Raw genomic sequence first — 24739 nt, forward strand, 5'->3', positions numbered from 1 at the left:
GTTGCACATCCTAGATCTGAAGATCCATCAGCCTTGCTTTTGCGTATTGAAGATTGCCTAGTTGTCTGTGCTTTACTTGATCAGTGGGTCCTGTTACATTTCTTCGTCAGTCAGTTTCTTTTTTTAGACGCATGCTTCGAATTAATTTGTAGGATAAAGAGGATGCAAGGATGACTGGGTTGTATTTAGCGCACACAAGGTAGGACTCAAAAAGGGTGGAGCCGCCATCTTTCAGCTCAATTGTAAAAGTCCAAATTGTACAAAATCGCCTCTTAGCACTCAACAGCTTCACGATGAACAGCAGGGAGAGTTGTTATTGTCTTTTCATGATGTTATGCTTTCCTAGAGTACTGCATAGATCCTCTAGCTAACAAGTGTTTAGTTGTTGGAGTTTATTACCATCGACTTCTTCAGGGCAATATGTTTTGTATTGTTAGATGAGTAGTTCTAAATCCACAAGTCAGTAGAGGTATGATCCGTTGTCATTTATCCTGGAAGAGGTTTGGCGCAGCGGCCAAGGTGCCTGGCTCCGGACTATGAGGTTCATGGTTCAATCGCTGGGGGCGGGTTAGCCCAGCACCATGTGACTCTGGGCAATAGCTGGCTTAATCCTCCCGACGGTCCCCAGCGCCGGGACACCTCTCCGGAGGTAGTTGTGTGCTTTACAAATGCTGGTATTCCATTTCGGTGTGATCTTCGGGATTGTAAGGGTTTCAATATACTTAAAACCTTGGGGTATATTTCAGAGAGCACTCTGTGCGTGTCGCGTTCCTGTGTTCAGCCTCTTCCTACTAATTTGTAGGATATATTGGACCATCATTTGTTTTGAGGTAACACCCCTGACCACTATATTTGGGGTGTTGGGTGGGGGTTAGGGCAGAAGCTGGAGGTAGGCGGAAGCAAGAATGTTAAATTGCTGTCTGTACATATTTGCTCTTAAAAGCAGTGGATGGGCCAGGCAAATAGATTTACTTTTTCTCTGTGCAGCACTGAATCAAGCTCACTGTTCTGACCCTTTGAAGGCCGACCTGTGTCTTTCATCAGTAGCGTTGATGCTAATAATTTGTGCTGTTGGTCTGGCTAATCCAAAATGGATGAGTGAGCCCATATAAATGTTGAGTGTGGTACAGATGAGCCCATGTGACCTAGCCCTATGCATGGTAGCATATTCCTGAAATTATTTTGAAAGATTTTCTATTTGAGAGGCTGGCAAATCGGTCATTTGCCCAACCATTAGCAGCTAGCAATATTCTAAAATCAAAGTCAGTGCAAAGAGTGTTTTTGATATGAAATATAGGTCAAAACAACACATGTTTGTTACTGGCTATGTCCATATGTTTTGTTCACTAACTGATTGAAGCCCCGGATATCTTAGTTCTCTTTTAGGTTAGATGCTAGTGTGTTTCTGGTAAATGCTCATCCTTAACCTCTTGGCTGCTAATGACAAGGGTAACTCGTCATGGACTTTCCATTGATTTCAATGGAAATTAAAGGAGAATTCAAATAATGCCTTAGCAGTAAAGGGGTTAAGTTATAATTTCTGATCATTAGGATTGCTGGGCTGTAGGTTGTTGGTGTATTTCGAGTTTGGGGATTTTCTTCAATTGTGAGGTGTCCTTTCCTGAAGTCTGATAACTGACTTTTGTAACCAAAGTCGTTTTTTGCTTGACAGCACACTGGATAAACATGCACCACATTACCACTATGATCTGTGTTTATTGGTTAATTGATCTTTACTGGAACCTCTGTCTCTTCTGGTTTCCTCTCCTTGACTCAACACTTACAGATGTTTTGTGGCTTGAATAGAGTGACCGTTTCATCTACACACCAGATTTGTGTGTACTGAATATGCATATAAAGGGAAATCAAAGTCAGTAAAGCGCAGTTCTAATGAGTGTTCACTCCTCGGAAGCCCACACACTCATCTATGGAGTGCCTCAAGGTTTATCGCTCAACCACACCCTCTTCAATGCACACATGATCCCCCCTGGCCAATGTCATCTGTGTACACTACATCAACATCCTCTCCTATGACGAGGACACACAACTGATACTCTCCCTTTCGAACAAGACACCAAACACAAGAAAGAAGTTGACTACCAACAAGACTGAAGTAGTTAACTGGATGAAAGCCAACTGTGTCAAGCTCAACACTGACAATACAGAAGTAATGATCTTCTGCAAGAACACCTCATCATGGGACTCCAACTGGTGGAAGGCCGAACTCTTAGCCACACCCAGCACCCACACCAGGAATTTCATAATAACCATTGCCAGAAAACTGGACATGACAACTTATGTCAAGCCGTCACTGGACCCTGGTTCCACACCATGAAGATGCTCAGGAAGATCTTAAAATCGCTCCCTAGTAAAACTATCACTGACACCCTATTCACCAGCAAGTTGTACTAGGGGAAGCCCCCTCTGTGCCAGGATCACCAAGCAACTCACTAGAAGACTACAAACCATCTAGAACTTGGCTGCCAGACTCGTCCTCAACCTCTCACACAGAACTTACATCACACCACACCTCAGGAAGATCCAACGGCTCATGATACACAACCAAGCTCATATCAAATTCCTCACACGTACATTCAAGTCACTACACAACTCAGGCCTCATCTACCTGAACAGTTGAATTATTTTGCACCAACCACCCAGCCACCTCTGCTCCGCGGGACTCCTACTCGCAAACATCCCGCGTACACACAAAATCAGATCAGGAGGACAGACATTGTCGTACATTGCTCCTAAGCCTGTAACAACCTCCTACTATACATCAGACCCTCCTCCACTCTTCCTGAATTCTGCAAGAAGCTGAAGACCTGACTTTTCAAGTAGCCATCCTGCCCTCAACAAGGTTAGGCTCACACACCTGCTCAGCACCAGAATATGCTGACAGATGATAGTGCACTTTACAAATACACATAACATATACAGTGCTTTATTATAACAAGTATTGTAGGTACTTAACAGTATAAATGTAAGGGCCTGTTCTTTGCTACAAAAGTGACCATTTTTAAAGCGTTTATTGAGTAAATTGGTAGTCAAAGATAGTAGTTAAGTTATTGATTGGAAGGTATTGCTTCAGACACTATCAAATGGAGTATGAAGGGGTCACTAAGTTGATTTGTCTGGGGTTTAATATAGGTATATGTCCAAACTGATGGTTCTCTCTTCTTGGTATGTTATACACTCTTGTGAAATGTCTGTTTCTATTTACGAACAGTAAGAGTTAAACAAACTAAGACTATGATTCTTTTTAGCCAATCCTATCAAACTCCTGGAATGGGAGATTCCCTGAGACAGCAGCTGGGGTCACGCCTTGCCTGGACTTTGACTGCTGGCCAGCCTTCCCTCCAAACCTCTACCTCAAAGGCTCTGCCAAACACCCTCATGCGTAGCATGCCAAGGACAAGACGGGAAGGAGAAATAACTGGTAAGGAACATATTATAGGAACATTACCAATGTTTCTGGGAGAAAACGTTGTCGGGCCTCTTTTTTACTTCTCTGAAAGATTTGGGGACACTAACCCAGAAACCCACTTTCTTTCCATCCTTTTCATGTAGAGGGAATATTACCACTTCATCGTAGTCCAGTATTTTCGTTGATCCTCTTGGCAGTATGGTGGACTCCCCTAAAATCTCTTGTTAGATGATAAGGACATCTGCGAGTTAAGGTGTCGTCCTACTCATCTGAAAAATGTGTATTTTGTTTTCTTTGTAGCATCTCAGAGTTTTGAGTCTGACATTGTTCTAGTTTGTTTTTTACCAAATACCTTCAAGTTCAGGATCCTGCATTGTTCAATCTGCAACCTCAGTGCACGAATACTTTTGTTTTATGTTCTAGGGTCTATTGAAATCACAGAGGCCCTTCTTGTGAGAGACATTCTGTATGTCTTCCAGGGAATCGATGGCAAATTCATCAAAATGTGCAATTCTGAAAACTGTTATAAAGTAGAAGGAACGGTATGCCAATATTTATTCCTTTTTGAATGTTTAAAGTTGTATCTTGTGTGCATGATATTGGATCGAGTATTGTGAAAAAACCACACACATTCACTGTACATGTAGTTTTCATAGTGGGGACATTTAGTAGTTTTTTTTTGTTTTTTTTACTAGCCGTTTCCACACCACTTCTGCAGCTTCAACCATCCTACACGCACTTATGGTGTGTGGTTTGCCGTTTTGGTGCTGTTCAACCCCACTCCCTTGCAGTATTTTGGAGGATCTGCTTTTCTAGCAAACAAAAATATTGCCATGGGCTTAAAACTAATTTTAAAATTGGTCCTTTTTGTTTCTAACAACGCGAGGTTCATTTTGGTGGCTCTGAAAGCTTGTGAAGTAGAAAGTTGACAATATGTAGACTACTACATGAGTGAATTGATGTGTTTTGTCAAGAGATTTGATGTAGGCTATGTTTTTATGGCTTGTCTTTGCTTGAGTTAGTCAAACCATAACCTTTAAGATATTTGGTGTTGCATTTTTCTTTTGCAAACAAATGTATTATTGTATTTAATTGATCTTTATTCCTTTGTATAGTATTTGTGGAACCTAAAGTCACTTCCAAGCTCTGAAAAGTCGACCAAAGCAAGAGGGTGATGGGAGGGGAATTAAGGAAGTTGGAGAATTAATGTGGTTAGAAGTTTAAGATTATTAGAACAGGCTTGTGAGTAGTCAGATCCTCTGAGCTTTGTACGCTTTGTCTTGAAGTTGAGTTACAGTAGTATAGAATTACACAGGGTGGTGCTGTGGTTTTGAAAAGATCTATTTCCAGAATCTTTGCACTACAGCTGGTAGATATTTAACATAATTTTGGCTCCGGCCTCCAGTTGAGCCAGCTGGGAGTATGGGGAGGCTCGTAGGAATCTTTATTGGTAAGTCAGAGTTTCTGGATCTGTATTGTTTTGTCGACAGCAAATGCAAAGTGTTCATGACAGCAGTGCAATTTTCTCTTTATTTTCCCTCCCAAAATCTAGCATTATTTATGTGCTTTGGTTGAGGTTGAACATAAATATCACTAGGAACAGTACAGTTCTTTGGAGCACCTAACTAAAGCTCAGGCTCCCTTGCATAATTCTGAAGGGCTAAAACACCATTTGGTAACCGTTGCCCCCTGTGGTCTGCATGAAAGGTTACAGTTGCGTAGCAGATTTAAGGGTATCATGCACGATAGCTTAAACGCTTTTATCAAGTCCTCAAAAGTGATCAACTTTACCCAGAATAAATTAGATCAATATGGATTTATTTATTCAGTTTTTTCATTAACTTGGTGTGTCATAGAACGCCCCCACAGCAGCTTGTGGCCTCGGTGCCACCCCTAGAGGCTGTCAGGTGACTGAAGATACTTTGTAGCATTCAAGTGTTCTCCAGTTGGTGAGATCTGTTCCCTTACCTGAGTCGGGTTTATACTGGTTTGAGGTAAGTATGTTTTGAGGCCTGTGTCTTACATTCTGGAGTAGAGTCGGCTGGAGTCTAAATTGGCAGAAAGAAAAAAGAACTAAAAGCTGAGCCCTGACATACTTTCAGAGACCGATCCAAACACTGTGCACTACTTGTATTTATGTCTGTTTTGGTATTTTTAGAGCACAAGCTTAGCTGATTAGCAATGGAGTGCTTTACAAGGTTCAAGCCCCAGTGGGGATACAAGGGGCAAGGCGGTAATGTAATGTAATGTAATGTATAGGCATTTATATAGCGCACTACTTACCCGTAGGGTCCCAAGGCGCTTCGACCACTGCGAAACCCTTCCTGGCTTCCCTGAGAGATGGTCCCTTAATGGGTATCTCCAGGGTGAGACCAGGCATCCCCGGCGGTCTGGTGGGTAGAAAGAGGAGGTAGAGCTAGTGGTGAGAGGTCAGCCTATACTAGGTAGTGCTCCTTGAAGAGGTGAGTTTTCAGTTTCTTCCTGAATTGTAGGTGGGTTGCGTTGTTCTGATGGCATGGGCATGTGGTTCCAGATCTTGGGGATGTAAACTGGGAAGGCTTGTTTTATCTGACGTGCAGCCAAGTCCAACCTGGTGATGTTAGAGGTCCTCATCTAGCGTTGACTTTCAGATATTGCTAGGTCGTTGGGTAGTTGGAGGGGGTCTTGGTGTTGAGGGTCTCTTAAGTGATGCAGTCAATCTTTATCATGATCTGGACTTGCAAGAGGAGCCAGTATAGATCCTTTAATGTGAGGGTGATGTGGTCAGATTACTTCAGCCCCTTGATGAGCGGTGGTGCTACTGTGGGAAGGATGCCTTTTATGGGCGCAAGGGTGGTCTCTGGGACGCCTTTGAGCAGTGTTTTACCTCGGCCAAGGTGGCACAGAACCAGGGTTTGAACTGTCATTCTGAAGTCTTATCCAACAAAATGCAGACCATCCAGAATGCTGCAGCCCGCCTCTTGTCTGGAATCCCAAAGTTCTCACCAATCTCTGAGACTATAAGAGACCTGCATTGGCTCAAGATTCAAAACAGGATCAAGTTTAAAGCGCTGTGCATACTCTATAAAGCACTGCACATCTGTGGTCCACATTTCCTGAAATCCCATCTCAGATACCAGTCCTCCATAAGAGCGCTCCGATCTAACAACCTTAAAATCCTTCAAATACCACGAACAAAAACAGTTAACTGGGGCGATAGACGCTTCCTTGTGGCAGCTCCCAGGTTATGGAACTCCCTGCCAGCTTCCATCAAAGACAGCCCATCCCTGATGCATTTCCGCAGAAAGATAAAGACCTGGCTGTTTGATCAAGAATAGTTACCGGCCTAACCTCGGGAATACATTCAAAGTTTCTAGCGCCGAGACGCCTATGGGCAATTGTACGCGCTGTATAAATCTCAAAAATAAATAAATAAATTATCCTGTCAGAAAAGGGTTCACATTTTTAAGGATAGAGCGTTTTAAGCAAGTTGTTTTGGTCTTATTGGCAATGTGTTTTGAGTGAGGTTCGAGTCAAAGGTGAATCTGAGGGATTTGTCCAGTTACTTCAGTTGGGGGTGTGAAGCCCATTAGGTTTCCATTAGAGTCTGTATATTGTTGGTTGAAGAGATTTCGATGTAGAGTCTGAAAAAATTGCTGTCCATTGATGAGGTATAATGTAAATAATTGAAGGATTGTGCCATGGATGATGGTGTTGAAAGCTGCAGAGATGTCATTGTGTCCACACGTGGCTTTCCACTACTCTCAGCACACTGTGCGCTGCCAATAATGTGATACAAAACTAGGACCTGCCCTTAATATGTTGATATAGCACTCAGTGTTATAATCAACTTCAGTGGCCTCACATTTGTGGTATACTGCAGCGCTATTACCATATTGAGCTGTCTAATGCAGCGACGTCATTCTGGGCGATGCTGTCACTGCAGTGGCTTCGCATTGGGAGCAGACTTCATTGCAGTGTGAGCTGCCCCTTACTGCAGTGCTGTCACGCTGGGAGCTGTCCCTTACTGCAGTGCTGTCATACTGGGAGCTGTCCCTTACTGCAGTGCTGTCACACTGGGAGCTGTCCCTTACTGCAGTGCTGTCACACTGGGAGCTGTCCCTTACTGCAGTGCTGTCACACTGGGAGCTGTCCCTTACTGCAGTGCTGTCACACTGGGAGCTGTCCCTTACTGCAGTGCTGTCACACTGGGAGCTGTCCCTTACTGCAGTGCCGTCACACTGGGAGCTGTCCCTTACTGCAGTGCCGTCACACTGGGAGCTGTCCCTTACTGCAGTGCCTTCACACTGGGAGCTGGCCCTTACTGCAGTGCCGTCACACTGGGAGCTGTCCCTTACTGCAGTGCCTTCACACTGGGAGCTGTCCCTTACTGCAGTGCCTTCACACTGGGAGCTGTCCCTTACTGCAGTGCCTTCACACTGGGAGCTGGCCCTTACTGCAGTGCCTTCACACTGGGAGCTGGCCCTTACTGCAGTGCTGTCACACTGGGAGCTGGCCCTTACTGCAGTGCTGTCACACTGGGAGCTGTCCCTTACTGCAGTGCTGTCACACTGGGAGCTGTCCCTTACTGCAGTGCTGTCACACTGGGAGCTGTCCCTTACTGCAGTGCTGTCACACTGGGAGCTGTCCCTTACTGCAGTGCCGTCACACTGGGAGCTGTCCCTTACTGCAGTGCCGTCACACTGGGAGCTGTCCCTTACTGCAGTGCCTTCACACTGGGAGCTGGCCCTTACTGCAGTGCCTTCACACTGGGAGCTGGCCCTTACTGCAGTGCGGTCACACTGTGAGCTGTCCATTACTTCAGTGCCGTCACATTACTGGGCGCTGCTCTTAAGCAGTGCTATAACAGTAGGGTGTGTAACAGAAACAACGGGTTCTCCGGTCGTCTGCCTGGTCACTAGGCAGACGACCGGAGCAGTTCGAATTGACAGATTCATTCCAAAGAGTAATGCTATCCCCGTGGCACGATTGGTCCTGCGGCTGGTTCAATTAAATTGAAGAATCTGCTCCTTCACTACTATTCTAAGTGGGGGTAATGCACTTCTGCCATCTACCACGATTGAGCAACCTATGATTAAGACCGTTTGTCAGCCCACCAGTTTGTCTCTCGTACGGGGCACCCGCCCGGGTCCCAGTGTGAATATTCTTTTTTTCCTCTCTCACTTTACCGGCGTCTCACTTATTTCACTGTCTCACGAGGCTGAAAAATCGCCATCAGATTGTCCCCATATCCCTTGGTCCTGAAGAGACCCTGCTCTGTAAAAGGGTCAACGCCATCGACTTTATTTGAAAGCGAACAGTTGAACAGCTCTGACTATTGTACACAGAGGCTGGAATCATTACTAAATTAATCGTTGGTCATTTTTTAAAAAGTTGTGGAAACCAAGCTGTACACGATACATGTTTTTCACTGTTTGTTTTATGGTTCCATTTCACTTGGGGACACCAAAGCACTATTTTTTCTGGGTCTGTGTATAAATCAATTTGAACTTTACAAATCTGATAAAAAGAATTAATGTAACTTAAAGTCTGCAAGGCCCTCTTTCTTTCTGACCTCACCTTAACCCATTTTTGTGATTGTGCATTTGATTATTATTGTTATAGATTAGCCTAATTTTCCACTGGAACCGTTGTTTCTGTTACGCATGACTTACCCTGGTTCCTAGTGAGTAGTGTGCCCCTTGTTCTTGTTCTCACCATAACAGTAGGGTGGCCTGGCATCCTGGACGGTCCTGGTTTTTCAACAGTTGTCCCAGTAGATTTTGGTAAAAGTGGCTCATGTCCAGATTTTTGGAGAGGTTAAACTGGAAACCGTGATAGGCACATTTTTAGGTGTTCAAAGCAGGGCTAGTAAGCAGCTTTTATGAGTAAACAATTTAATTAACCGGTATGATGCTTGGTTTAAAAATTATATTTTATTTATTTTCTTAGTGCCTCTTCTGTGTTTCTATGGGGATGAGGGCTGCCATTCTTTGCCACTTTATTGACGTAAATGTGTAATCCTTCCTCTATTTTTGTGAAATGTCCTGTTTATAGGTCCCACGACCTGGTCACCCTACATACCAGACTTCATCCTTTATCTTAGGGCACCCCGCAGCCATGGAGGTTTTCTCTCCCAAGAAAATCTCATCGACTCTAGATCTCTTTGAAAGACCATTTCATTCCTTGTAAATTTCTCAGGTCGCTTAAGTATCTAAAGATCTATTTTCTCACCCGGGAAAATCTGTTTCGCAGGGCACAGCAACTCGAGATATACTTGTTGAGGCAACTTCGCCTGCTTGCCATTGCATGTCACCCCATCTATACATTGTGGTTGTTCCCTACTCCCTTTCTCAATGCACACTATAACTCCCCAGAGCTACTATTATTGGAAAGTCAAAGATATGTTGCTCTTGGTTTTGCTGCCACCTAGTGATCAGACCAGAAAGCGATTTTTTAAAGCCACATGTATCCTAATTGTCTTTATATTTGTCCGTGAATGTGTTTTAGATTGCAGTTTCCAAATCTTTAAGAGATATAACGAGTCGACTTTCAGAGCTTGGCTGGCTGCATAATAAAATAAGAAAATACACTGATCAGAGGAGCCTGGACCGGTCATTTGGGCTTGTTGGACAGGTAAGGTATTCAAATAAAAATACATTTCCTCAGCTGCCTGTTTGAGTTACAATTGCAGTTAGTCCTTGTAATGTGGATCACTTGTGGATATCCCACCTGTTCAATATCTGCGAAGTTTAAGTCATGAGCCGACTAAAAACCAAAGCCGCCCTGGCAAATTGTTAGGCAAGCCTTCATACTGCACATAGCGAGCGCAGGAAATGAGCCGACCACAAGGGTGGTGGTGTCTTGTGGGTGGTACTGCCTCAAGACAATTTTAAAAAACAAGCATTTGCAATGCAATAGGTTTCGCTTTTGAGACCTTATAAGTATTTAGCTATGCAGCACATTATTCTGGGTACAACAACTTTTATTTACTGTGCGCGAAGCAGTGAAAGGGTGCAGTACCACAAGTTATCACTACGTGTTCCCTGAGACACCTTTTGGCCACATAAGGTACTGCACCCAGTGAAGGATCATGCTCTGTGACAAAAAGTAAAGAAAGAAAGAAAAAAACATTGGATACGTTTCTGCAAACATGCCACGATGCAACAAAAGAAACAAGCAGAGAGGCTGGTTGAAAGGAAAGAGATGCAGCACAGGAGTAAAAGTATGTTTTAAGTTCTTAATTTAAAAAATGGAGGAGGGCGAGCGTGCCAAAGCTGCAACTAAAAGATAGTGTGGCGCTCGTGAAAAGGGCGCCACGCTGACAGTAAAAGTATTTTTTCAGTTCCTTATTTTAAAAAAAAAAGGATTTGGGCCAGCCGTGCCGCACAAAAGAAAGGCGCGGCCACCATTATTCAAGGTAAAGCGCGGCATGCCGCGCTGCACCAAAACAAATAAAATACATTATAAATACCATTAGGGTCGGGGAAGTGCGGTCGAGAAGTGGTAGCTTCTTGCCTGCAACACCAGCTTATTAAGAAAGTAGTGCTCTGCAATTATGAATGAAACGCACAGAATAAGAGCACATGCAAAAGGGTCAGACCTTATGAGAGGTTACAAGAGTGGAAAAAGACTACCAAGCAAACTAGCTAAAAAGGTAAAAAAGCATTCACAAAAGACAGTCACAAGAGCCAGTTGAAAACATGGGCGTGCAATGGGTAGAGCTTAAAACCCATATCCTGAACACAGCATTTCTCGAAGAGACCGCACAAGCGCTGCCTAGGCGAGTCCTAAACACGCACATAGTGTGTCTTTACCACACATTTTTCATTTTAGAGCCTTGTTCATTCATTGAATGCGTAGGTCATGAGTGGGTGGATGAATGAATTAGAAAATGGATAACCAGGAATAAAGACTTTAGCTGCATGGAGCAAACTGCCTCGACGCACTGGCCAAAGGTGGGTGCGCTGGTTTTTATTTTAGCTTGTGTATTAAAACCTCCCACTCCCCAAACACCAATCCTTGTGAAACATGCAGAGCCCGCTTGCATTTAACCCAGTCCACTGAGTTTGTGCCTTAGAGCAGTGGTTCCCAAACTTTTGACTCCTGAGGACCCCCATTGAGTCACCACTGGAAGCCGGGGACCCCCACGCAAGTTGTAGGATTTAAAATTCAAACATTAAAACAGTAATTAAAAAAAAACAGTGTGCACTCAAAACAAATACTCTGATTAGTAAGTATTTTAGGGGCATATTTGCAAGCCCCTATAACCATGAGAACGTAACTTTTTGCGACGTTCCCATGGCGACAGGGGCTTTGCTTTATTTACAAGGCAGCGTTAAGCCACTTAACATGGCTTAACGTTGGCTTGTAAATAACACCTCCTTTCACCCAATGCTTTATGCGAAAGCGGTGGGTAGTGGGTGTTGCGGTGGATGTTCCACCACAACACTCATTGATTTTGACACTCCCCCTATTAACAAGGGTAGCATAAATGGGAGGCAGTGCCAAAATTAAGACCAGGGAAAAACAATCTTCCCCTGCACGGAGACACCCTTGCACTATGGTGCAAGGGTGCCTGTGTTGGCTTCACAAATTTAAGTTTAGAGTGGGCGTAGGGGAAACACAGGGCTGTATCATATTCTTGTAACTATAGGTGCAGCCCTGTGTTTCTGAAGTGGCGGAGCGTGCCGTTAAGCCAAGGAGGTTAACGACTCTCTCTGCCACTTCTGTTGCATTTTATATTGAAAGAATTTGGAAAAAATGAAGAAAATAGATGGGAAGGTTGGTGCTGCATCTCCGTGACTAACTTTTAAATGGTTAGTTTTATTTCGGCGTACATGGCTTCTGCTCCTGCCAGGGCCAGACTGGAAACTCAAAGCAGCCCTGGCAAATGTTTTCAGACCAGTCCCCATAGGGTGCACCCCAAGTGTAGTGAGTGAGCCTGACCACTACAAAGGGGGCTTTGGGATGCTCCCCCCTAAAACATTTAGGAAATAATGGTGCAGTCTACAACAGTTATCATTACATATTGAATAGTATTAGCTTTTAAAGAATAGTACATTAAGTCCTTATTATGCAACAGGATACAACAATCTTTTTGGGGGTTCTTCGATGATTCCCCCACTATCACCCTCCAACAGTACCTCTCATCTCTCCATAGCCCCTCTGTCACATGTATAACATTTTTAGAGCATCTCTCATACAGTTGTATGAGAGAGAGAGCACTTTACATCACACACACTGTACATGTATGATCCCCTTACTCTGTCTGTACATGTATGATCCCCATACTACTTTAGCTTTTTTATCATATTCCCAATTTTGTATTGATGCCAGTGCCTGCCAGTATATGTCCCCCCCCCTCTTATGAATTATTCCGGAGTTCACTTGAGTCACTTTGTTTTTTAGAATAACTTTGAATGTAATGAATTGTTTTATAAGTTTATGCTTGTATGATTTGTATTTTCAAATTGAATAAAGCTTATGACTTGACATCACACACATATAGAGACAGTGAATCCTACATCTAAATCAGTGTATAGAAAATGTCACAAAGCAAAGGGTACTACAAGGTGTAGAATTCACGTCATTCATACTGGTAGGCATTTTTAAATAGTGCTTGGTCTGGAAAAGCACAAACTCTGGATTCAGAACATAACATAGGGCCAGATGTAGGTAAGTAACATTTACCGAATCTTAATTACCGAAAATTACCGAATTTTACCGATTCGGTAATTAAGATTCGGTAAATGTGAGGGGTTGGTATGTAGGGAATCCAGATGTTCCCTTTTACCGAATCGGTAAAATTCGGTATTTACCGATTCGGTAAATACCGAATCGGTAAAGCCTATTGATTCCTATGGGCTTCAAAGCCCATAGGAATCAATAGGCTTTACCGATTCGGTATTTACCGAATCGGTAAATACTGAATTCCACAAGGGTGCCGGGGGTGTCACTTTGACACCCCCTGGCACCCCCTAAACAGGCGTGGGTGCCATGTGGCAGGCATACCTGCCCTAAGGGCAGGTCTGCCTGTCACATGGCATAGGTGTGCATGCACACATGTGCATGCACACCGGAATTGGTATTTTACCATGGATTTGTTTTCCATGGTAAAATACCGATTCTGTAAGCCATGTGCAGGAGGTACATTGCCTACCTACATTGCATTTTCGGTAATTTTACCGAATCGGTAAATATTACCGAATCAGTAAATTTACCGATTCGGTAATGATACCGATTCGGTAAAATTACCGAAAATGTGCCCCTACATCTCAATAGCCCTTTACCGATCGGAAACGGCCGAAAATCGGTATTTTCGGCCGATTCCGATCGGTAAAGGGCTACCTACATCGGGCCCATAGTGGCTAGCATTGACTTTAACAATAAAAATGTATTTCCACCCAAATAACCTTTTTAGCAGTATCCGGATAATCAAAGACTGGGAAAAACATGTCACTAAATTGTACATTGCAGTTTGATGACCGTTTATAGGTCACTATGCTAGATTACGATTGTCACTTATGAACTGCACAGTACCAAAATAATCTGTTTTTTAAAATGCATTATACATGTTATTTGCAGTAGGCATGTTAACCCTCGGTGCTACATTAGATAATGCAAAGCTGCCACTGGACAAAAACTCATCTCTCCATTAATCACTGGTGTTATCTTGACACTTTTATTGATGTTTGAAAACTGTTAATTATACAAGATACTTTCAAGTGCTTTTAAAACTGCTGCCTGCGGACCCCCTGGGAATGTGTCAGGGACCCCTGGGGGCCCGCGGACCACAGTTTGAGAAACACTGCCTTCGAGAATTAAACACAAAACATTAAGCTATAATTGGAGAGTAAAAGAGATAACCGCATAGTGATGAATTGCATCAATCAAGTCTTCCACTTCACCACATTGTGTGATCCTAGGCAATTACATTTTTTTACAGTGCCTTCTTTTTCTTCATCACTTGAGGGCGCATTAACATACATCAGTTCGGGTTGTGTAACATCATGGGCCACGTATAGGGGGCGAAAGACAACTGACTTTCCGCTTGGTTAACTAAATTCATCATCAGGGCAGTGGTGGTGGGTGCATGATTGTTTCTAAGTTCATGATTCATATCTATCACTTCTAACAATTGCTACTCAATTCAACAATATGGTTTAATATACTAAACTGAGTCATCGCAATGGTTGCATTGTAAAGGAATACACTTTTGAATGTTGAAGTCTATCATCTGTACCAGGGTCGGATTGGGATCACAATTTGGCCCGGGCACTGACGAAAAAAGTGGCCCACATTTGCGGGGCGTGGCCCCCATTCGTGGGGCGTGACCCACATCTGCGGGTGTGGCCCACACTCGCGGGCGTGCCCTTTCATGAAACACATAAGGAATGCAAGTGGGAGGATATTGTTCTTGGGAAGGACACAAGCCCAAGGTGACAGTGTCCTACAAGCTGAGCACCTGAAAAACAGCCAGGCCCCTTTCTATTACCAAATTATTCCCAGCTCTTCAGCGCAGGAGCATCTGAAAACAGCGAGCCCCCTTTCTCTTAAAAAAATATTCCCCAGCCCTCCAGTGCAGGAGCACCTGAAAAACAGCGAGGCCCCAGCTATTTGTAAATTACACAGCTTCTGGGCCATCCATGGGGTGTGGGGGAGGCTATGGTAAAGATGGTGCGAGTTCCCCACATCACCTGGCCCCCATAGTGAGACCCATTCTTCCTCGCCCACTATGCCCTAAATGAGAAGGGCTGTGGGCGAGGACTAATGCAAGCACTGTTTCTGTGCTGCGTGGGCCCCAGGGGGGCCGAGGTGAAAATGGCTCATAGGCCTGAGCAACACCTGGCCCCCAGGGAGGCCGATTCTGGCACACAATCACCCTTCTCCAGTCCACCATCAGCATGATTGCTTGGCAGGCCAGGGGGTCAAGGAGAGGTCACAGCTGATCATCGCTGAACGGCCGGCCCCACCGCGAAGCTGCTTCCATCTCCCCGTCAGTGCTCTCTGTGGACTGGTAAAGGGGGGAAAAACCGGGCACAGAGTGCACTGAGGCACCGGCCCTTCGGCCCATGCCAGAGTGCCCGCAGTGCCAATCCGCCCCTGATCTGTACCCAACTCTGAGCCATGCAACAGCAGAGCCCTTCACCCCCTTCCCCTAAAAGCCCTGAAGGTCAGTGCTGCTTGCGACAACCATGCAGGAGACACAAACCATGCAAATACAAAAACAAATGGATTTGAAGTGAGTCTGGTCTTACTGGGCATGCTTTAAAACCATTTGTTATGCATTGTAAGATTTTGAAGCACCAAAGCCCAGCCCCCATAAACAAAACTGGACACCTCCAGCAGTAAAACCAGTCCTCACCTTCCAAGTCTACTGGAAAAACACCCAGTGCCCTGAACAGCCTGCGCGGGCCTGTTTAAGACCAGTGTGTGTCATAAGGGCTGCTTCCAGTAACTCCCAAGTAAACAAGCATTGGCAAAGCCAATAGGTCTCATCTTTGGGACCTCTTGACTTTGTCAGTGTTTTTTAGCCATGCTTCACAGCGTCCCTGATGCTGTGCTGCATGGTTAAAGGATGCAAACAAAACAATGCACGACTAGAAAATGATGCAGTCTCCTTTTTTGTACACTTCCTGAACACCTAATTTTCCCACCTACCTGGGTGAAAATGTGCCTGGGGGCAAGGGCAACAGGAGTGTTTCCTCCTTTTGGAGGCGGCCTGGTTGCATATCATACGCTGTGCATCCTTTGAAGCTCACCGCCTTGATGTGCCACTTCCCTAGCCAACCGTGTCAGGGAGGGAGGTATGACCTCCAGGCCATTGTTTCTCACTCCTGGGAGAGTACACAACTACTGGCAGGGGGTCAGATTCCTGCCTTGGCAGCAGCAGCGCAGGCTGGCAGCTAGAGCACAGGAAAGTCTGGGGCAACCATGTGGGCCACCTCTAAGAAAGCCACCTGTGTGCATGCCACATTGTCTTCAACATGAGATTCATGTCGGGGGTGATGAAGTACGTTGTTTGATACCAAACGCAACATATTTAGGCAGTACCATAATGGAGCTGCCAACCTCAAGTTTGCCTGGGTGCCAGCCTATGTTATCCCATGGACCGTCTATTACATATGGTGTCCTTTAATGGTAAAGGCCACTATAAGGACATATAAGCTTGCACGTACATGTCCACACTTTTCATATAATGAACCCTGCCTCCTAGGCTTACGGTGACTGGAATTTAAAAAAACTATTAATTGACTTTCACCACACATGGTGAGGGCAAAGTTGAGTTCAAGCAGTTTACACTGCTTCTGCAATGGCAGGCTTGTCGTAGTAGTTTACTTGGGTCACTCAGGGTGGCACAAACTGTGCTTCAGACCCTGGTGACCCCTTTAGCTCCAATACCCTGAGTACCACTGGCACCATATACTAGTGACTTAGAAGGGGGTGAAAATTATTTTTCAGTTGGGGTTACCAATTAACACCTATCCGTTTTAGGGAAAGAGCACTGGCACTTGGCTAGAAGGCTTCAGTGCACTGTCAGTTGAAAACCAGGATCAAGTAGTCCAAATGGAGGCAAAAAGTGGGGGGCATCTGTAAAAAGGGCCTATTTTCTTACAGTGATTTGACAAGAGAAATGAAAAAAGTGAAACCAGTTGATACAAAGAGGCCAAGAGATCCTTTCGATGTTTAAGGGTACATTTGCCAGCACTTTTTGTGCGGTTTTATATAATGCAAGCTTATTGCAAGAGCATTAGAGTACTTTAAATGGGCCCCAGAATAGGTTGCACATTGGTTTCTTTTTATAAGGCACTAGGAAGTTAAGTGATTTGCCTAGAATCACAGGATGTGGAGCCGATGTCGGGACACAAATCTGATTTCCCGGTTCCAGGGTTCGCAGCTCTAGCCTCAAGGTCAAAACATATCCCTTAGTAAAGCATATCTAAACCGTAGGTATTAAAAATGGCTAATACAGCCTCTAGGACAGTGTCTCTTAACTTGTGGTCCGTCCGCGAAGGGGTCTCTGACTTTGCTTTACATTTTTTCTCTGGGGACACAACTTTTATGGATGCCTCTTTTGCTCACTACAATTTCCATGTAACCTAGGCATGAAGGCCTGGAATTCTCTGCAAGGTCTAATGGCGCCCACGCTCCGTTTCTGGTTCTTCCACAACCGCTGAATGGCTGTACCGTATAACATTCTACCACATAAGCCCCGAGCGAGGAGACTGCACGCACAAGACAAACCGGGCAATTTGGTATTTTTATTTTATTTTGTTGCGGACTGTGCAATACATTGCTTACAAGCTTTAAATCAGGCTTGCTACTGAGTGACCGTGAAAGCTCTAGCGTTCTAACATGGCATATGTTTCCTCTTTACATATAGATTATGGATCTGTGCTCCCCCAACAGGCATAGAATATAACCTAGTCTGAGTAAATGGAAGCATGTGATCTCAGCTTGTGTAGCTGATGTATTGGACAACAAGATGGTTGTGCCATTGAATAACCAATAAAACATTCTTCCAAACTTATTGACAAAAGTGAAACACCTGTAGTCTCCACCCCCAAAAGATTGCATTTGCATTGGCAAACTATCAGTCTCTGCCTTTGGAAGGTGCTAGCTAACGTTTTGGCAGTGGGCCAGTGTTTGCTTCCGATGCTGAGCAGCATCAGCAAAAAGTAAAAAAAAAGGTTGTTGCTGGTGTTGAATAGCATTGAGCAAAACCAATTGGAAAAAAAATGTTCAGCTCCTACATCGTGGTGTCTGTGTATATGCGTCATGATGCTGCATCAGGATTTTGTTGCATCTTTTACTGTATAGCCTGCCAAAGTGTGATGACTTGCAGATACACATGCACAACAATGCATTGACTACGGTGTTACTGCGACAGTTATTTATTTTTTTTCTGTTAACTTAACGTTCCGAGGTGTGGTGGACACACACACACACTCATTGCATTCACCTCTCGGGTCGGTGCTGAGCAGCAAGCACAGGTCCCGCTCAGGACCGGTTCTAGGATTTTTGGGGCCCTGGGCAGAAGGGGAATGTGCGAGGCCCCTCTAATTTGCATAGACGTGACCCATTTAAGGCTGTCTGCATCTCAATAGATGCCCCCTGCAGCCCCTCCCCCTCAGCCACCTAGAAGCATCTCTTAACCGCTCATAAAGGGCTGAAGGTGTGAGGGTTGCTTATCTCCAGAGAATGTTAAGACTGACAGGGAGCTAAACAGCCAGACAATAGTCCTCCCATCAGGCCTCTGGGTTGGTGGGGGAGGAGGCCTAATTGCAGGACAAAACTGAGGAATGTGCCTTCTTGCAACTGGGACAGTCACCCCCAACAATCAGTAGCTTTAGTTGCCTGAATTCTAATTTGTTGCTGGCAGAGCTCTTAACAGCAAACCCCTGTGCCACACGACATGTCGCCAGAATAGCAAACCTAAAGCACACACCTTTGCCTCCTCCAGGGTGGTGCCATAGGTTAATCGTCCATATTCAAAATTTGCATTTAACACCTCTGCAGCGTTTGGGCCATACGTGTTCCTAAACAGGTTCATTTGCTTATAGACCTCAGAGTTATGAACATTGTTCTCATTATCTGAGTGGAAAGGTAATGTGACAGGAGGTAAACTACCTTTTTCTAAACTTGTTTTTAGTTAGTAGGCATATAGTACATACTGTCACAGCATAGCATATATGTTGGTGTCACAGAAAACATATTGGTATAATCCAGTAGGTACACTACCTTCACACAAGTTCACAAAGACGTAGATATTTTGAAAAGCTGTGTAGTAGAAAGGACGGTTGTGGTTTGCTGCACTTGTAATAAGTCAAGTTGTGCCTTTGATGGATTATAAATACAGTATGGTTCTACAATGACTTCTTTTGTTACTTTTTAAATCTAGATTGTGGACTCTCCATATTTGTATTTTAAATAAATACACGTTTATTTTTGTTGAAAAAATAAAGTGGCAGTGTTCTTAACTTTGCATGTGTCTTATAGTTGTTGGTCAAGTGGCTGTTCTCAAGATTGAGGTTTTAATATGACTTTTTTGCAGAGTTTTTGTGCTGCCTTACATCAAGAGCTGACAGAATATTACAGACTTCTCTCTGTTTTACACTCACAGGTCAGTATGTGCTTTCTTACCATGAAGATTTCTAATGTACTTTTGAAATTGAGCATTCTCTCCACCTTCAATCATTTGAAATGTACGCACACTGACTTATCTGAGTTTTTTTGATTATCACGACTACTGCCATGTATATTTAATGACACGTTTCACATCGATGTACACGCACCTGACCTATATACATAAGAGCTTAAAGCTGTATTTTGTTTTGAAGCGTAATGCCATAACTTCAATTTTCCTGAACGTAAAGGCTTTTAAAGTCTTTCTTGTGGTAGCCTGCTCTGCATTTCTAATTTAGAATGGCACTTTGACTCCAGGCTATAAGCTGTTTGGCCATGGAATTTGAGCAAGAGTTTGTGGACTAATGTATGTGAATTAAGGAAAACACAAAAATTGAGAAAGCCCTTTGGAGGAAACCAAAGAATGGAAAACCAATTTTAAGGAAAGATAAATATAAGTAATTTAATGAAAAATTAAAGAACCTTTTAAAGGAAAGAATGTTAAGGAACAAATCAAAATTACAATAAAGTTTAGGGGTACTGAGTTTTTTGGTTCTAGGATGGGTGGTGATCAGGGGTGAAAAAAGAGGTTTTTAGGGCTCGGGAATGGATAGCGTTTTGGGGTGTAATTTGTGATTCTCTTCCAGGGGATCCTCATCAAAGTCATAAGCACATGAATATTCCTATGTGCGGGACCCCGGAAACACATCCCATATATGTGAAAACCATATATGTAGCTCTATATGTATATCCATATATATGTATATCCATATATACTGTTAGAATGCTGCATCGTGGAACATGTAGGCGCCAGGACACCAGGTGCGCCATGCATATCGCAGGTGTTGGACTCATTCACCTGGGGGCGGAGCGGCTTATCAGTAATGAGAGGGGGCGGGATATTTATATCCGGAAATATCGCTCTTTCATCATTTGCACTACAGGCGCTGAAGAGGCAGGAGCCGAAATGCATTCGCCTGAATATCTGTGAGTAAGGACCTCCTTGTTTCCTCATTTGGGCCTCATCTCTTTTCTTCGGGAAGAGTTGTCTTGGACTTGTCAGCGCGAGTGACCAGTATCAGTTGCATGAGGCCACCACTCCACAAGCTGGCCGCGGTACTATTGGTCTCCCACTCCGGTGGATTCGCTACTTTTTCCAGGTGACTGGATGACCTGGGCCCACCTCCTCACACCGGGAAAGATTGCAGCGGTGTTGCAGCTTTCAGCTGCACGTCGGGCGAGGCACACTCCTGCTGAGCCCCCGCAGAGATGGACCCCTGTGCTTTTGAAGGTTGGTGTGGGTTTGAGGATTTGGGGGACTTGCTTCACAGAGCTCAACTGGAGTCACTTACCCAGCACGCTTGTTCAGCCCCATTTCCAGAATGCTGTTAGAATGCTGCATCTTGGGACATGTAGGCGCCAGGACACCAAGTGCGCCACACATATCGCAGGTGTTGGACTCATTCACCTGGGGGCGGAGCGGCTTATCAGTAATGAGGGGGCGGGATATTTATATCCGGAAATATCGCTCTTTCCTCAACGAACCAAAATGCATACGCCTGAATAACTGCAGTTTTCCATTGCCTATGCTGTGAATAAAGACCCCCCTTGTTTCCTTATTTGGGCCTCATCTCTTTTCTTCGCTAAGAGTTGTCTGTTGTCTTGGATATATATATATATATATATCAGTTTTGACCAGCAGGCTCCCTCCTCCAGTCCCGGGAAGAAACCACACAGGAGCCGTGGCCACGATTCAAAGTGCAGTTTATTGCGAGCACAAGGACCTACGCGTTTCGGAGTAAAAACACTCCTTCCTCATATACGAGGGTGGCTACCCCTGCCGTGTGCCCGCTGAACAAGAGGCTTGGGGAATAGCCACAATTGCGTGTATATATATATATGGTGACCAAGAGCCTGTGCGCTCGAAACGCGTCTGTTTTTTGCCCATTAAAAATACCTTGAACCCTACCCGGCTGGAGTGGCTTGTGATTCCTTCGCATCGCACGGCTTGTGCAGGAGATCGGACAGAATATATATATATATATATATATATATATATATATATATATATATATATATATATATATATATATATATATATTAGCTCCACAACACCTCCGGCAAGCAACACCAGCGAGAGAGAAGACGGACCACAGTATCAGGTGCAAAAGATTTATTTAGCACAGGGAAACAGCTACGCGTTTCTGGCTACACGAGCCCTTGATCACGCTGTCAATCCATTTTCATTGCTTTAAATAAGTGTTTGTGCAAATACACGCCCCAAACAGTGACCTCATGTGTCACATGGTCATGAACATAAACGATATACTTAACGAAGATATCTATATGTATGTGTATATATTTTTTGCTTTACATTCTTTGTTTGTTATAAATTCATACCTGCATGAATGCATATATATATATATATATATATATATATATGTATATATATATATATATGTATATGTATATATATGTATATGTGTTATAAATTCATACCTGCATGAATGTGTGTGTGTGTGTATATATATATATATATATATATATATATATATATATATATATATATATATGTTTGTTTGTAAAAGCTTTTATTCGACACTTTGTCATAAAGCCAACACACACATATAATACACATGACATATCATCATTAAAATTGTTATAATTAATAAAATATAGCAATCGTTCGTAAAGTGCAAAGTGCAATAGGTACAGAGTGCATAAGGTGCAGGTCCAGGACCATCTTTACAAGAAATTATAAGGTGAATCATTACTCATATGTTAGCGGAAGTTACACAAAACCGGGTATCTTACAAGACCAAAATTTAAGAACAATTAGATACAATTATAAATAGTTAAAAAAGCCAGCAAATAAAAACAGTTTAATCCTACATTAACATTCCAAGTTTCTTTCTAGTTATGCAAACACCATGGAAATACCTGCTCAAACCGAATATTATTAGTTTATTGTTTGAAGATCTAAGTATTCGCTCTGCCTCTTTGAATGATCGGATGCCCAAGTTTTTACAGAGGGGTATGATCCATTTCTTGCGCAATAATACATATGACGGGCAAAAAAAGAGGATGTGAGCCTCATCTTCTTTTAGTTTTAGGTCACATAATTTACAATTCGGGTCTTTGTTAGCCCCTCCCCACCGGCAGGTATTTGCGTTTAACTGTAAAACCCCATATCTAAATTGGAGGTAGACAGATTTAGCCAGGGGTGGCTCAATTTCGTCCATAAAATGTTCGAACGAGGGGTGGTCCTTAAATTGCAAAAATGTATGCGTTAAAGTACCAGTAGCACGTTCATATACATTAAGGTTCACATAATTCCAGTAGGCAGATTTTACTTGGGTCTTACAACTGTTTGGCGAGGTGATTGACAATGCTGGTGTTTCCCAGAAGTGTGATAGGCCTATTTTTATAAACCAGTGGGATACATGTCTCAGCCACTTAATTGAATTATAAGAATCCAGTTCCCTAATTTCCAATAATCCTGCTCTATAATCAGCAAGTTCCGGAGTAGACCATAACCTCACCCAATAAAGCAATGGCCTCAACCACCTTAAAAAATCTGTACGTTTTAGACAAATGTGTATGTATATATATATATATATATATATATATATATATATATATATATATATATATATATATATATATATCCTACTGGCTGTCGCCAGTAGGTAGTTATAGTTAGGATTTTTTTCAATGTTAAATCTCAAAATTCTATTTGGAATAACTTTGGCACCGGTTGACGAATCTGCCTGAAAATTTCCTGAAAATGGCCTCGCGGCGCCCCGGTCCTTCCCTGAAAGTTTGGGGGGGATTCGTCAAGCGGGGGCCAAGATAAAAGGGGGGTCCCAAAACGCGTTTTCCCCATGTTAATTTCCATGGGGCGGTCGATTTCACTTTTAGCCCGAACGGCTGAATGGATTTCCACCAAACTTGGCAAAATTGTAGGGACTGGTAGCCCGATGTGCCTTTGCTATGTCTCAAGATATGTGCTCCACTGGATTTTGAGTAATTTAGGTTCAAAAAAATATATATATCTATAGCAGCGCACCGGTACGCGCACCGGTGCGCGTACCGTGCACGCCACGCGACTTGCGTGAGGAAAGCTGATTGGCTCTCGGGTGTCTGTAAACATTCTAAACAGTCCGGAGCGGCCGCCATCTTGTGTCTCGGTAAAATCGAGACACAAGAGGTGGCCAAAACAAAGAGGGAAATGACCATAAGGGGGCAGAGTAGACCCCCCCTTGACTCCCTAGGTTTGATGTGGGGGCCATAAAAGGGCCCCGCGGGGCAACAAAAAAAAAAAAAAAAATTTGATTTTCGCGGGGGGAGCGCCCGGTACGCGCACCGGTGCGCGTACCGGGGAGTGTACCACGGGGAAAAAGAATGACAGTTTTATAAGTAGCTGTTTAAAAAAAAATGTTTTGTTGTTTTTTTTATACATACACATACATATATAAATGCATATGCATATATATATGCATATATGTGTATATGTGTGCGTGTAGAGAGAGGTAGAGAGGTAGCGGTAGAGAGGTAGAGATTAGTAGAGAGAGAAGAAGAGAGAGGTAGAGAGGTAGAGAGTAAGTAATAGAGAGTAGAGAGTGAGTAGTAGAGTAGTAGAGAGCAGTAGAGAGAGTAGCAGAGAGTGAGTAGTAGAGAGTAGTAGAGTGAATAGTAGAGTGAGTAGTAGAGAGTAGTAGAGAGTGAGTAGTAGAGAGTGAGTAGTAGAGAGTGAGTAGTAGAGAGTGAGTAGTAGAGAGTGAGTAGTAGAGAGTGAGTAGTAGAGAGTGAGTAGTAGAGAGTGAGTAGTAGAGAGTGAGTAGTAGAGAGTGAGTAGTAGAGAGTAGTAAAGAGTGAGTAGTAAAGAGTGAGTAGTAAAGAGTGAGTAGTAAAGAGTGAGTAGTAAAGAGTGAGTAGTAAAGAGTGAGTAGTAGGGAGAGAGTAGTAGGGAGAGAGTGAGTAGTAGAGAGTAGTAGATAGTGAGTAGTAGGGAGTAGCGAGTAGCGAGTAGTAGGGAGTGAGTAGTAGAGAGAGAGTAGTAGAGTAGTAGAGAATGAGTAGTAGACAGTGAGTATTTGAGAGTAGTGGAGTCGGAGAGAGTAAGTAGTAGAGAGTAGTGGAGAATATTCCAAAGTTTGGCACAGCACCACTTTCACAATGAGTCCAATCAAATCATATCACTTT

General features: G+C 43.6%; 1 protein-coding gene across 1 annotated transcript in view; it reads left to right on the top strand.

Moving 5' to 3' along the window:
- TUBGCP3 (tubulin gamma complex component 3) overlaps positions 1-24739 on the top strand; it is a 418028-nt gene that overhangs the window by 183933 nt on the left and 209356 nt on the right. The window contains exons 6-9 of the mRNA XM_086934339.1: positions 3267-3439; positions 3851-3969; positions 9917-10042; positions 19464-19532. Of these exons, the coding sequence (XP_086790465.1) occupies positions 3267-3439; positions 3851-3969; positions 9917-10042; positions 19464-19532 (487 nt within the window). The remainder of the gene's footprint in view (positions 1-3266; positions 3440-3850; positions 3970-9916; positions 10043-19463; positions 19533-24739) is intronic.

The sequence above is a fragment of the Lissotriton vulgaris genome, chromosome 8, assembly GCF_964263255.1.
Source record: "Lissotriton vulgaris chromosome 8, aLisVul1.2, whole genome shotgun sequence".
Lineage (NCBI taxonomy): Eukaryota > Metazoa > Chordata > Amphibia > Caudata > Salamandridae > Lissotriton > Lissotriton vulgaris.